Source organism: Oncorhynchus keta, chromosome 24 (genome assembly GCF_023373465.1).
Source record: "Oncorhynchus keta strain PuntledgeMale-10-30-2019 chromosome 24, Oket_V2, whole genome shotgun sequence".
In the NCBI taxonomy this organism is placed as follows: domain Eukaryota; kingdom Metazoa; phylum Chordata; class Actinopteri; order Salmoniformes; family Salmonidae; genus Oncorhynchus; species Oncorhynchus keta.
This window is the reverse complement of record NC_068444.1, coordinates 21,360,314-21,375,993: the sequence shown is the minus strand read 5'-3', so window position 1 is coordinate 21,375,993 and position 15,680 is coordinate 21,360,314. Positions and strand designations below refer to the sequence as shown.

Genomic DNA, 15,680 nt, shown 5'->3' with positions numbered 1-15,680 from the left:
TTATTCAGAGTGACTTACAGGAGCAATTAGGTTTAGGTGCCTTGCTGAAGGGCACACGGGCTGATTTTTCACCTAGTCGGCTGGGGATTAAAACCAGCAACCTTCGGTTACTGACCCAACGCTCTTAGCCGCTTGGCTACCTGCCTAGCGTTTTAGAGCTATTTATTTTCAGACACTAATAAGGTGGGCTAGCAGTTAAAGTTGCTAAAGGATTGCAAATAAACCACAGCTATATGTCTCGTAAGTATTTGCCTACACGTTTTCTTTAAATACACATTTTATAAAAGTTATAAGAAAGCCCTACTTACCACATAGATGCCCCCATGCTGTCCGTCGTGGATCTTGTTGTGTCGTACGATGGGGCAGCTGTTTGTCCTGATCTGGATCCCTGCCAAGGCGTTACCGTAGATGTCGTTCCCCTCGATGAGACCTCGCCCATCACCGAATATGTAAACTCCACCCTGGTTACCGTTGAAGATAGCGTTGCCCCTGTGATTGACACAACGTGGGAAAATTTCATCAGAGTATCCATTTACACATCAGCATCAATATAAATTAATATGGGTTGTATAACAGACAACAGCACAAGCGATATAAAAAGCGGGAAAGAGAAGTGGGGAGAGGGCGATAGAAAGTGTTTGACTTTAAAACCCCACTGACCTTATTGTAGGATCACTATTGGAGGTGATCCACACTCCAGCAAAGTTGTTTGCATAGATCTTGTTCTCGATGAACTGTCCTCGGCCCTTCTCGTGCACGTAGATCCCTCCCGTCTGTCCGTGGTGGATCTCACAGCGCACCACCGTGGGGTTGGCGTACGCCTTCACCTCGAAGCCAGCTATGCGGTTCCTGTGGATGTTGCAGCTCTCAAAGTAGCCCTGCAGGGGGTGACAGTCACAGTCAGTCAAAATAATTAGAATGCCAAGGCTCTTTCTCAATTCTCTCTCCTTGCCTCCTTTTCCAAAAGCATTGGAGAAGATGGTCAGTGAGGAGGAAGCTTGGACCTTCTCTAATACGTTTCAGAAGAGCAAGGTGCTAAACTGTTCTTTCCTCTTGAGAAAATTACCTCAATCCGATGTCTTATGTAACTAAGCTACCGTGTGAGTAGGAACACATTTACATGTTTTTAAAAGGGAAAAGCTGTGGATTAAGGCTTATGTAACTAAAATCAGTGGTGCTTCTCTAAAACCTACACATGGATTAAACTGCAAGCCAACGCTTCTCTTGAAGAAGAAACGGCTGCAGACTGAGGTTCTACAGTACAAAGGTTCTTCCTCAATTCTTCTTTCCTTGTTCCCTCGCATCCTATCCTTCTCAAAACACATTGGAGAGGAAGGTCAGAGGGGAGAGACCTTGGATTTTATCTTGCAATAGGTGAGAGGATGCAAGAGATGGTACGATGAATTGAGATGGCGCCTTAACCTTAAGTCACTACAGTAGACAATGAGCTGGCCACAATGGACCAATATGGAGTGTCATCTCAGTGGTAGCCAGATCAGACCAATAGAGACCAGACCAATATGGAGTGTCATCTCAGTGGTACCCAGACAGACCAATAGAGACCAGACCAATATGGCGTGTCATCTCAGTGGTACCCAGACAGACCAATATGGCGTGTCATCTCAGTGGTACCCAGACCAATAGAGACCAGACCAATATGGCGTGTCATCTCAGTGGTACCCAGACAGACCAATATGGAGTGTCATCTCAGTGGTACCCAGACAGACCAATAGAGACCAGACCAATATGGCGTGTCATCTCAGTGGTAGCCAGATCAGACCAATAGAGACCAGACCAATATGGCGTGTCATCTCAGTGGTACCCAGACCAATAGAGACCAGACCAATATGGAGTGTCATCTCAGTGGTACCCAGACAGACCAATAGAGACCAGACCAATATGGCGTGTCATCTCAGTGGTACCCAGACAGACCAATAGAGACCAGACCAATATGGCGTGTCATCTCAGTGGTAGCCAGATCAGACCAATAGAGACCAGACCAATATGGCGTGTCATCTCAGTGGTACCCAGACCAGACCAATAGAGACCAGACCAATATGGCGTGTCATCTCAGTGGTACCCAGACCAATAGAGACCAGACCAATATGGCGTGTCATCTCAGTGGTAGCCAGATCAGACCAATAGAGACCGAACCAATATGGAGTGTCATCTCAGTGGTACCCAGACCAGACCAATAGAGACCAGACCAATATGGAGTGTCATCTCAGTGGTAGCCAGATCAGACCAATAGAGACCAGACCAATATGGAGTGTCATCTCAGTGGTACCCAGACCAGACCAATAGAGACCAGACCAATATGGAGTGTCATCTCAGTGGTACCCAGACAGACCAACAGAGACCAGACCAATATGGCGTGTCATCTCAGTGGTACCCAGACCAATAGAGACCAGACCAATATGGCGTGTCATCTCAGTGGTAGCCAGATCAGACCAATAGAGACCAGACCAATATGGCGTGTCATCTCAGTGGTACCCAGACAGACCAACAGAGACCAGACCAATATGGCGTGTCATCTCAGTGGTACCCAGACCAATAGAGACCAGACCAATATGGCGTGTCATCTCAGTGGTAGCCAGATCAGACCAATAGAGACCAGACCAATATGGCGTGTCATCTCAGTGGTACCCAGACAGACCAATAGAGACCAGACCAATATGGAGTGTCATCTCAGTGGTACCCAGACCAGACCAATAGAGACCAGACCAATATGGAGTGTCATCTCAGTGGTAGCCAGATCAGACCAATAGAGACCAGACCAATATGGAGTGTCATCTCAGTGGTACCCAGACAGACCAATAGAGACCAGACCAATATGGCGTGTCATCTCAGTGGTACCCAGACAGACCAATATGGCGTGTCATCTCAGTGGTAGCCAGACCAGACCAATAGAGACCAGACCAATATGGAGTGTCATCTCAGTGGTACCCAGACAGACCAATATGGCGTGTCATCTCAGTGGTAGCCAGACCAGACCAATAGAGACCAGACCAATATGGCGTGTCATCTCAGTGGTACCCAGACAGACCAATAGAGACCAGACCAATATGGCGTGTCATCTCAGTGGTACCCAGACAGACCAATAGAGACCAGACCAATATGGCGTGTCATCTCAGTGGTAGCCAGATCAGACCAATAGAGACCAGACCAATATGGCGTGTCATCTCAGTGGTACCCAGACCAGACCAATAGAGACCGAACCAATATGGAGTGTCATCTCAGTGGTAGCCAGATCAGACCAATAGAGACCGAACCAATATGGAGTGTCATCTCAGTGGTAGCCAGATCAGACCAATAGAGACCAGACCAATATGGCGTGTCATCTCAGTGGTACCCAGACCAGACCAATAGAGACCAGACCAATATGGCGTGTCATCTCAGTGGTACCCAGACCAATAGAGACCAGACCAATATGGCGTGTCATCTCAGTGGTAGCCAGATCAGACCAATAGAGACCAGACCAATATGGAGTGTCATCTCAGTGGTAGCCAGATCAGACCAATAGAGACCAGACCAATATGGAGTGTCATCTCAGTGGTAGCCAGACCAGACCAATAGAGACCAGACCAATATGGAGTGTCATCTCAGTGGTACCCAGACAGACCAATATGGCGTGTCATCTCAGTGGTAGCCAGACCAGACCAATAGAGACCAGACCAATATGGCGTGTCATCTCAGTGGTACCAGACAGACCAATATGGCGTGTCATCTCAGTGGTAGCCAGACCAGACCAATAGAGACCAGACCAATATGGAGTGTCATCTCAGTGGTACCCAGACAGACCAATATGGCGTGTCATCTCAGTGGTAGCCAGACCAGACCAATAGAGACCAGACCAATATGGCGTGTCATCTCAGTGGTACCCAGACAGACCAATAGAGACCAGACCAATATGGCGTGTCATCTCAGTGGTACCCAGACAGACCAATAGAGACCAGACCAATATGGAGTGTCATCTCAGTGGTAGCCAGATCAGACCAATAGAGACCAGACCAATATGGCGTGTCATCTCAGTGGTACCCAGACAGACCAATAGAGACCAGACCAATATGGAGTGTCATCTCAGTGGTAGCCAGATCAGACCAATAGAGACCAGACCAATATGGAGTGTCATCTCAGTGGTACCCAGACAGACCAATAGAGACCAGACCAATATGGCGTGTCATCTCAGTGGTACCCAGACAGACCAATATGGCGTGTCATCTCAGTGGTAGCCAGACCAGACCAATAGAGACCAGACCAATATGGAGTGTCATCTCAGTGGTACCCAGACAGACCAATATGGCGTGTCATCTCAGTGGTAGCCAGACCAGACCAATAGAGACCAGACCAATATGGCGTGTCATCTCAGTGGTACCCAGACAGACCAATAGAGACCAGACCAATATGGCGTGTCATCTCAGTGGTACCCAGACAGACCAATAGAGACCAGACCAATATGGCGTGTCATCTCAGTGGTAGCCAGATCAGACCAGAGACCAGACCAATATGGCGTGTCATCTCAGTGGTACCCAGACCAGACCAATAGAGACCGAACCAATATGGAGTGTCATCTCAGTGGTAGCCAGATCAGACCAATAGAGACCGAACCAATATGGAGTGTCATCTCAGTGGTAGCCAGATCAGACCAATAGAGACCAGACCAATATGGCGTGTCATCTCAGTGGTACCCAGACCAGACCAATAGAGACCAGACCAATATGGCGTGTCATCTCAGTGGTACCCAGACCAATAGAGACCAGACCAATATGGCGTGTCATCTCAGTGGTAGCCAGATCAGACCAATAGAGACCAGACCAATATGGAGTGTCATCTCAGTGGTAGCCAGATCAGACCAATAGAGACCAGACCAATATGGAGTGTCATCTCAGTGGTAGCCAGACCAGACCAATAGAGACCAGACCAATATGGAGTGTCATCTCAGTGGTACCCAGACAGACCAATATGGCGTGTCATCTCAGTGGTAGCCAGACCAGACCAATAGAGACCAGACCAATATGGCGTGTCATCTCAGTGGTACCCAGACAGACCAATATGGCGTGTCATCTCAGTGGTAGCCAGACCAGACCAATAGAGACCAGACCAATATGGAGTGTCATCTCAGTGGTACCCAGACAGACCAATATGGCGTGTCATCTCAGTGGTAGCCAGACCAGACCAATAGAGACCAGACCAATATGGCGTGTCATCTCAGTGGTACCCAGACAGACCAATAGAGACCAGACCAATATGGCGTGTCATCTCAGTGGTACCCAGACAGACCAATAGAGACCAGACCAATATGGAGTGTCATCTCAGTGGTAGCCAGATCAGACCAATAGAGACCAGACCAATATGGCGTGTCATCTCAGTGGTACCCAGACAGACCAATAGAGACCAGACCAATATGGCGTGTCATCTCAGTGGTACCCAGACAGACCAATAGAGACCAGACCAATATGGCGTGTCATCTCAGTGGTACCCAGACAGACCAACAGAGACCAGACCAATATGGCGTGTCATCTCAGTGGTACCCAGATCAGACCAATATGACATGTCATCTCAGTGGTAGCCAGACCAGACCAATAGAGACCAGACCAATATGGCGTGTCATCTCAGTGATAGCCAGACCAATGACATGTCATCTCAGTGGTAGCCAGACCAATAGAGACCAGACCAATATGGAGTGTCATCTCACCATGCCGTGGTCGAAAGTGAAGACGCCCACGTCTCTGCCGTGGTGGATGTGGTTCCGTCTGATGATGGGGTTGCCATGGTTTTTCACCCAGATCCCAGCCAGAGCGTTGTTGGAGATCTCGTTGTCCTCATAGATACCCTGGAAACACAGAGTGTCAGTTTCACAGCAGAATCTTGGAAATGGGATTATTTGAGTTATCAAGTGTCATAAGGAAAGAGAGGTGTGTGTGTGTGTGTGTGTGCGTGTGTTTGCATTACCTACCTGTGCATGGTCGGTAATGTAAAGCCCCACGTTCTCACAGTCGCTGATGTTGCAGTGTTTAATGGTGGGACAAGCTCCCTGGCCGCTCACACAGACCGCTGAGCCCACTGAAATAAACAGGTGTAGAGCCAGCAAGGTCAGCATGCTAGAGCCACGTGAATCGACTAAGTTAGACTTCTCATACAGATACTAACTGTCTCAATTGAACGGGTTGACACTGAAAATAGCTAGCATAGCTCCAGCATTATTTTAATGAGTAGAAGCCTATGTGCTATGATAATTATTACGTATTTGGGAGTAAAAATGCAATCCAAAATTAAAAGGCCCTATAAATAACCAAATCAATCAATTCCCCATAATTGGACTGCACTAAGTAGGTCTGAGAGGGTAATACTATGTTTTATGACAGGCATGTAGGTCTGGGGAGACATTGTGTTGTAAGGTACCTGTGCAAGTGCTGCGTATGATACAGTGGTCAATGCTGGGGCTGCAGTTGACTGTAATCTCCAGACAGTGGTGGGCGTTGTGGTGCTGGGCAGACTTATCGTCAGGATTAAACTAAAGGATCACAAACATACGGGAGTTAGACAAGTTAATTACATGACTAAGATATTACTAAGACATGACAAACGTCAGGCTAAAAGTCAATAAAAGCTTCTGCTAAATGGCATATATTATATAACTAAGATATGAGTCATGTTCATAACATATATGACTAACAACCACAACTGATATGTCAAGACTGCCCTTTGTTTCAGACCAGCTGTATTTATAATGACATGTGGACCACTAATGTACAGAGTTCCTGCATACAGTCAGGCAGCTAGGCTAGAGTCATATTACATAATAGCTCACCTTGATGGTCATGTAGCCAACGTATGCCTCCTCTGAGCCCTCCATGAAGACAAACGTGGAGTCTCTGGTGTTCTCAATGATCACTTTGTCCGCTACTTTACCAGGTGCTGTTGAAAAATGAACGTCGTTAGGATTAAAAGGGCGAGGTTAGGAAGACAACGTCGAGCTAAAAGGTGTCCAGCAATGACAATCAATTAACCTAGTTAACAGGTCAAGTGGTATAACTCAGTGGGAGTACTTGAGAAGACTCCTGAGACCACAGGCCTATAAGCAGAGCTAAATGGATTTGGTGGTACAGTAACCCAAAAAGGTTGGGAACCACTGGTACAGATAGACAACGAACAGACAGTAGGGCAACTCAATAATGAATACGTGCCAGCTCCGATCATTGTGATGGGTGACTCTATGTAGATCCACTCGTCAGTGTAGACCCCTGAGTGGACGAATATGAGGCCGTCAAAGTGGGCCTCCTGAACACCCCCCAGTGCATCCTCTATGGTGTCATAGTACTGAGGAAGAGGCAGAACAGAGAAGTGTGTTAAAGCCAAGTCACAGTGAACACATGATGACAAATCACTCAATAACAACCTTAAAACAAACAGAACTCTCTGGGCCAGTTTCCCAGATTAAGAAGCCTAGTCCTAAACTAAAAAGTTAGGCCAATATAAATTGACATTCTTCAATCAGTGTGCATTTTAGTACAGGACTAGGCTCAATCTGTGTCAAGGAAACTGGCCATTAAACTCTCTGAAACAAACAAACAACTCTTACAAGCATGTTCTCTCTTCCTTTGTATCTGGCAGGATTACTGTAGAAGTGTTCTGCGAAGCCTGTCTTCACATGTGCTCCTTTATACTGAAAGCAGAAAAATAATTAATCTAGCCATTGCTATTATTACACAGTAATACTTATGGTGAGATACCTTCTAGAATCACAGCAACCTTAAGTGATATTAGACTCCACTGGGACTCTGTTCTTGCATGCATACGTCTGTACGTTTTAGCAGCAGCACTATCTACAATGCATTCAGAAAGTATTTAGACCCCTTCACCTTTTTTCACATTTGTTACAGCCTTATTCTAAAATGGATTAAATACACAATTTCCCTCAATCTACACACAATACTACAAAATGACAAAGTTGAGATTTTTTTGCGAATGTACAAAAAAAAAAAAACTGAAATACCTTATTTTCATAACTATTCAGACTCTTTCCTATGAGACTCGAAATTGAGCTCAGGTGCATCCTGTTTCCATTGAGCATCCTTGAGATGTTTCTACAACTGGATTGGAGTCCACTTGTGGTAAATTCAATTGATTGGACATGATTTGGAAAGGCACACCTGTCTATATAAACTCCCACAGTTGACAGTGCATGTCAGAGCAAAAACCAAGCCATGAGTTTGAAGGAATTTTCCATAGAACTCTGAGACAGGATTGTGTGGAGGTACAGATCTGGGGAAGGGTACCAACAAATTTCTGCAACATTGAAGGTCCACAAGAACACAGTGGCCTCCCATCATTCTGAAATGGAATAAGTTAGGAACCACCAAGAGTCCTCCAAGCGCTGTCTGCCCGGCCAAACTGAGCAATCGGAGAAGGGCCTTGGTCAGGGAGGTGACCAAGAGCCCGATGGACACTCTGTCAGAGCTTCAGAGTTCCTCTGTGGAGATGGGAGAACCTTCCAGAAGGACAACCATCTCTGCAGCATTCCATCAATCAGGCCTTTTAAGGTAATGACCAGACAGAAGCCACTCAGTAAAAGGCACATGACAGCCCGCTTGGAGTTGGCCAAAAGGCACCTAAAGGACTCCAAGGCCATGAGAAACGAGATTTTCTGGTCTGATAAAACCAAGATTGAACTCTTTGGGCTGAATGCCAAGTGTAATGTCTGGAGGAAACCTGGCACCATCCCTACGGTGAAGCATGGTGGCGGCAGCATCATGTTGTGGGGATGTTTTTCAGCAGCAGGGACTTGGAGACTAGTCAGTACAGAGAGATCCTTGATGAAAACCTGCTCCAGAGCTCTCCGGACCTCAGACTGGGGTGAAGGTTCCCCTTCCAACAGGACAACGACCTTAAGCACACAGCCAAGACAACGCAGGTGTGGCTTTGGGACAAGTCTCTGAATGTCCTTGACTTGAACATCTCTGGAGAGACCTGGAAATAGCTGTACAGCAACGCTCCCCATCCAACCTGACAGAGCTTGAGAGGATCTCCAGAGAAGAATGGGAGAAACTCCCCAAATAAAGTTGTGCCAAGCTTGTAGCATCATACCCAAAAAGACTCTAGGCTGAAGTCACTGCCAAAGGTGCTTCAACAAGGTACTGAGTAAAATGTGATATTTCAGTTTTTATTTTGAATACATTTACAAATTTAAAAATAAACTTTTTGCTTTGTCATTATGGGGTATTCTGTGTAAATTGATGAGGATAAAACATTTTTTTTTTTAGAATAAGGCTGTAACGAATCAATTTGTATTTGTCACATGCGCCAAATACAACAGTGAAATGTTTACTTACAAGCCCTTAAGAAAAAAAGTGTTAACTGTATTGTTAGTTAAGGAAGTATTTACTGAAATATACTGAAGTAAAAAATAAATAGATAAAATAAAAAAAATTAAGGAGCAACAATAAAATAACAGTAGCGAGGCTATATACAGGGGATACCGGTACAGAGTCAATGTGCGAAGGGGGCACCGGTTAGTCCAGGTAATATGTAGGTAGAGGTAAAGTGACTATGCATGGATAATAAACAGAGTAGCAGAGTAACAGAGTAAAAATGGGGATGGGGACAATGCAAATAGTCCGGGTAGCCATTTGATTAAGTGTTCAGCAGTCTTACGGCTTGGGGGTAGAAGAAGACTTTTTGACCTAGATTTGGCGCTCCGGTAATGCTTGCCGTGAAGTAGCAGAGAGCAGTCTATGACTAGGGTGGCTTGAGTCTTTGGCAATTTTTGGGGCCTTCCTCTGACACAGCTGGTATAGAGGTCCTGGATGGCAGGAACCTTGGCCCCAGTGATGTACTGGGCCGTACACACTACCCTCTGTAGTGCCTTGCGGTCGGAGGCAGAGCAGTTGCCATACCAGGCGGTGATGCAACCAGTCAGAATGCTGGTGGTGCAGGTATAGAACATTTTCAGGATCTGAGGACCCATGCCAAATCTTTTCACTCTCCTGCGGGGGAATAGGTTTTGTCGTGCCCTCTTCACAACTGTCTTGGTGTGTTTGGAACATGACAGTATGTTGGTGATGTGGACACCAAGGAACTTGAAGCTCTCAACCTGCTCCACTACAGCCCCGTAGATGACAATGGGGGCGTGCTCGCTCCTCTTTTTCTGTAGTTGTTATCCTGGCACCACACTGCCAGGTCTTTGACCTCCTCCCTATAGGCTGTCTCATCGTTGTCGGTGATCAGGCCTACCACCGTTTTGGCGTCTGCAAACTTAATGATGGTGTTGGAGTCGTGTTTGGCCAGGCAGTCATGGGTGAACAGATAGTACAGGAGGGGACTGAGCACGCACCCCTGAGGGGCCCGTGTTGAGAATCAGTGTGGCAGATGTGTTGTTACCTACCCTTACCACCTGGGGGGCGGCCCGTCAGGAAGTCCAGGATCCAGTTGCAGAGGGAGGTGTTTAGTTCCAGGGTCCTTGGCTTAGTGATGAGCTTTGAGGGCACTATGGTTTTGAATGTTGAGCTGTAGTCAATGAATAGCATTCTCACGTAGATGTTCCTTTTGTCTAGGTGGGAAAAGGCAGTGTGGAATGCAATAGAAATTGCATCATCTGTTGGGGTGGTATCCAAATTGGAGTGGGTCTAGAGTTTCTGGGATAATGGTGTTGATGTGAGCCATGACCAGCCTTTCAAAGCACTTCATGGCTACAGACCTGGGGTCTGAATACTTTCCGAATGGACTGTATATGGTTTAGTAACAGTGAAGGTAGAGGTCAGAGGTAACTGTTTGTAAACAATCACTGTCCTGAGATCAGAGGTAACAGTGAGAGTATAGAGGACAGAGGTGAGTAACAATTAGGACAGTTGTTGTATAGAGGTCATAGTCCTACCAGCTGCTGAAAGCTCTCTTTCCATGGGTTGGGCTGCTCGTACTCCTCTGGGTTAATCTGGAAGAACTTCCCCGCCTCAGGGTGCATCATGGGACGCGTGTACTCAAACACATCCATGTACAGCCTCTTCCTGTGAAGCAAAGCAAGGCACACAGACAGACACCATCAGACAGGGTTACTTCACTATGTGACCTAGATTAGATTTTGTGCATCGGCTTGCTGAAACTGCTGATTAACTGAGTGGTGCGGGAGGGACTTGAATGGGGATGTCCATTCTATTGCTATGGTCTCACCATCCTTCCAGTCAGTCAGAACGAATGGCAGTCTGTCTCACCATCCAGACACACACAACCAGTCAAACAAGGCTGGTCATGGCTCACTTCAACACCATCATCCCGGAAACCTTAGATCCACTACAAATCGCATACCGCTCCAACAGATCCACAGATGGCATAATCGCAATCCACACTGCCCTTTTCCATCTGGACAAAAAGAACACCTATGTGAGAATGCTATTCATTGACTACAGCTCAGCATTCAACACCATAGTGCCCTCAAAGCTCATCAATAAGGTAAGGAACCTGGGACTAAACACCTCCCTTTGCAACTGGATCCTGGACTTCCTGATAGGCTGCCCTCAGGTGGTAAGGGTAGGCAACAACACATCTGCCACGCTGACCCACAACACATGGGCCCCTAGGGATGCGTGCTCAGTCCCCTCCTGTACTCCCTGTTCACCTAAGACTGCGTGGCCAAGCATGACTCCAACACCATCATTAGGTTTGCTGACGACACAACAGTGGCAGGCCTGATCACCGACAACGATGAGACAGCCTATAGGGAGGAGGTCAGAGACCTGGCAGTGTGGTGCCAGGACAACCACCACCTCAATGTGAGCAAGACAATGGAGCTGATCGTGGACTACAGGAAAAGGAGGGCCGAACAGGCCCACATTAACATGACAGGGCTGAAGTGAAGTGGGTCGAGAGTTTCAAGTTCCTTGGTGTCCACATCACCACCAAACTACCATAGTCCAAACTCACCAAGACAGTCGTGAAGAGGGCACGACAACACATTTTCCCCCTCAGGACACTGAATAGATTTGGCATGGGTCCCCAGATCCTCAAAAAGTTCTACAGAGGCACCATTGAGAGATTCCTGAATGGTTGCATCACCGCCTGGTATGGCAACTGTTCTGCATCTGACCATTAGGCTCTACAGAGGGTAGTGTGTATGGACCATCACTGGGGCCAAGCGTTCTGCCATGCAGGAACAATATATACTTGGCGGTGTCAGAGGAAAGCCCAAAAAATTGTCAGACTCCAGTCACCCAAGTCATAGATTGTTCTCTCTGCTACCGCACGGCAAGCGGCACCGGAGCGCCAAGTCTAAATCCAAAAGGATCATTAACAGCTTTTACCCCCAAGCCATAAGACTGGTGAACAATTAATCAAATGCCACCCCCCGCCCGTTTTTACACTGTTGCTACTCGCTGTTTATTATCTATGCATAGTCATTTTATCCCTACTTACATGTATAAATTATCTCAACTAACCTGTACCCCCACACATTGACTCGGTACCGGTACCCCCTGTATATAGCCTCATTGTTATTTTGTGTTACATGTTTTGGTTTATTTAGTAAATATTGTCTTAACCATTTCTTGAACTGCAAAGATGGTTAAGGGCTTGTAAGTAAGCATTTCATGCTAAGGTCTACACCAGTTGTATTCTGTGCATGTGACAAATACAATTGAATTTGAAGCAGACAGGCAACCAGACAGAGACACAGGGACAACTGAACCAGCCACTCACCAGAGGATGGGATCATTGGCCAGTTCACTGAAGCGTTTGCAGACACATGCTACGCGACACAGGTCCTGCTCCAGCAGGTAGGAGAAGATCTTCAGAACCACCTCGTCTGGCAGCTTCTCCTCGAGGTAGTGCTCCGCAGGCGCTGCTAGTGGTGAAAGCAATGAGATGGACACTTTATTAATGGAGGTGTTCACATGTCCAAAGTAATAACAGGATCGGGACAGAAAGAATGTCCAACACAGAGCAGGGTCTTTTTTAACCTCCAATTCTCATAAAAGGTTAACCAACACCTCCAAAACCTTTGTCGTTGGTTTCACTCTATTGTGTATGTCATTGTTGTCTTTTAAAGATTTTTGTAAGATTAGCCAGAGGTGAGAAGTGACAGGACAATGATTCTAATAAATCAAAATTCAATAAAAAGTTAAAGATCAAAGTATTATTTTACCTGGTAAATCTTGAGACTTTCCTGACACTCGGGCACGTTTTGCCCGATGGCCAAAGTCTTCTGTGGCTGAAGTGGAAGCACCCTGCGCATAAAAAAATATATATATGGGTATAAGCATTGATAGCTTTGACACGTTTTGATAGAACAAACAGTGGTCATCTGCTTAAAACGACCGTATTAATATTTCAGCATTGTTTTTAATAAATCAAATTCTTCAATTAATCGCTACCGCTAGTGAAATACTAATCAATTATGCAAAGACAAAATATGAATTATCAAATTCAGCCCGTGGGTGAAAGGATGACATGCATTACCCACTGATATTGCTCAATAGTCTAGGTTATAATGTCTGCAATATGTCTTTATAACCAGTGGCACTCAACAGCCCGAGTTAAGTAAGCTGATTCATTATGGCAGATCCATGTTCAGCAGGCAAACAGATAGAAATGTCATGAGTAGAGCTAAAATTAGTCATTATTCTACATGTCAGAGGCATCATGTTTGTTTTACATAACATATGTCTATCTATATAGGCAGACATTTGGGACACATTCCATTCTAATGACTCACCTCCATGTTAGTCTTTGCTGGACACGCTGCTGTTCTCTTGGGTAGTAGAGACTTTCTTCGAAGTTGGTACGGACTATTCTGAGCTCCTGGACCTGATTCTTCTGCAACCATATCTGCATGGACGTCCTCATCTGGAGAGGAAGAGAGGACACAGTCAAAACAACCATATCTGCAGGGACGTCCTCATCTGGAGAGGAAGAGAGGACACAGTCAAAACAACCATATCTGCAGGGACGTCCTCATCTGGAGAGGAAGAGAGGACACAGTCAAAACAACCATATCTGCAGGGACGTCCTCATCTGGAGAGGAAGAGAGGACACAGTCAAAACAACCATATCTGCAGGGACGTCCTCATCTGGAGAGGAAGAGAGGACACAGTCAAAACAACCATATCTGCAGGGACGTCCTCATCTGGAGAGGAAGAGAGGACACAGTCAAAACAACCATATCTGCATGGACGTCCTCATCTGGAGAGGAAGAGAGGACACAGTCAAAACAACCATATCTGCATGGACGTCCTCATCTGGAGAGGAAGAGAGGACACAGTCAAAACAACCATATCTGCAGGGACGTCCTCATCTGGAGAGGAAGAGAGGACACAGTCAAAACAACCATATCTGCATGGACGTCCTCATCTGGAGAGGAAGAGAGGACACAGTCAAAACAACCATATCTGCATGGACGTCCTCATCTGGAGAGGAAGAGAGGACACAGTCAAAACAACCATATCTGCAGGGACGTCCTCATCTGGAGAGGAAGAGAGGACACAGTCAAAACAACCATATCTGCATGGACGTCCTCATCTGGAGAGGAAGAGAGGACACAGTCAAAACAACCATATCTGCAGGGACGTCCTCATCTGGAGAGGAAGAGAGGACACAGTCAAAACAACCATATCTGCATGGACGTCCTCATCTGGAGAGGAAGAGAGGACACAGTCAAAACAACCATATCTGCATGGACGTCCTCATCTGGAGAGGAAGAGAGGACACAGTCAAAACAACCATATCTGCATGGACGTCCTCATCTGGAGAGGAAGAGAGGACACAGTCAAAACAACCATATCTGCAGGGACGTCCTCATCTGGAGAGGAAGAGAGGACACAGTCAAAACAACCATATCTGCATGGACGTCCTCATCTGGAGAGGAAGAGAGGACACAGTCAAAACAACCATATCTGCATGGACGTCCTCATCTGGAGAGGAAGAGAGGACACAGTCAAAACAACCATATCTGCATGGACGTCCTCATCTGGAGAGGAAGAGAGGACACAGTCAAAACAACCATATCTGCAGGGACGTCCTCATCTGGAGAGGAAGAGAGGACACAGTCAAAACAACCATATCTGCAGGGACGTCCTCATCTGGAGAGGAAGAGAGGACACAGTCAAAACAACCATATCTGCAGGGACGTCCTCATCTGGAGAGGAAGAGAGGACACAGTCAAAACAACCATATCTGCAGGGACGTCCTCATCTGGAGAGGAAGAGAGGACACAGTCAAAACAACCATATCTGCAGGGACGTCCTCATCTGGAGAGGAAGAGAGGACACAGTCAAAACAACCATATCTGCATGGACGTCCTCATCTGGAGAGGAAGAGAGGACACAGTCAAAACAACCATATCTGCAGGGACGTCCTCATCTGGAGAGGAAGAGAGGACACAGTCAAAACAACCATATCTGCATGGACGTCCTCATCTGGAGAGGAAGAGAGGACACAGTCAAAACAACCATATCTGCATGGACGTCCTCATCTGGAGAGGAAGAGAGGACACAGTCAAAACAACCATATCTGCAGGGACGTCCTCATCTGGAGAGGAAGAGAGGACACAGTCAAAACAACCATATCTGCATGGACGTCCTCATCTGGAGAGGAAGAGAGGACACAGTCAAAACAACCATATCTGCAGGGACGTCCTCATCTGGAGAGGAAGAGAGGACACAGTCAAAACAACCATATCTGCATGGACGTCCTCA

At 46.5% G+C, this 15,680-nt stretch overlaps 1 protein-coding gene across 3 annotated transcripts in view; it reads right to left on the bottom strand.

Annotated features, from left to right (window-relative positions):
- Positions 1 to 15,680, bottom strand: part of LOC118377555 (F-box only protein 11) — a 39,286-nt gene that overhangs the window by 4,409 nt on the left and 19,197 nt on the right. For 2 of the 3 annotated variants that reach the window (XR_004824266.2, XM_035764483.2), the window contains exons 2-13: positions 13,703 to 13,833; positions 13,133 to 13,214; positions 12,688 to 12,832; positions 10,874 to 11,003; positions 7,583 to 7,666; positions 7,188 to 7,320; positions 6,812 to 6,918; positions 6,403 to 6,514; positions 5,957 to 6,063; positions 5,696 to 5,833; positions 661 to 878; positions 309 to 489 (exon numbers count right to left, since the gene is read on the bottom strand). Coding sequence is in view for 2 of the 3 variants with exons in the window: in XM_035764483.2 (XP_035620376.1) it covers positions 309 to 489; positions 661 to 878; positions 5,696 to 5,833; positions 5,957 to 6,063; positions 6,403 to 6,514; positions 6,812 to 6,918; positions 7,188 to 7,320; positions 7,583 to 7,666; positions 10,874 to 11,003; positions 12,688 to 12,832; positions 13,133 to 13,214; positions 13,703 to 13,833 (1,568 nt within the window). In the remaining variant the exon portion in view is untranslated. The remainder of the gene's footprint in view (positions 1 to 308; positions 490 to 660; positions 879 to 5,695; positions 5,834 to 5,956; positions 6,064 to 6,402; positions 6,515 to 6,811; positions 6,919 to 7,187; positions 7,321 to 7,582; positions 7,667 to 10,873; positions 11,004 to 12,687; positions 12,833 to 13,132; positions 13,215 to 13,702; positions 13,834 to 15,680) is intronic. The other variant, XM_035764484.2, reaches the window with a different exon arrangement.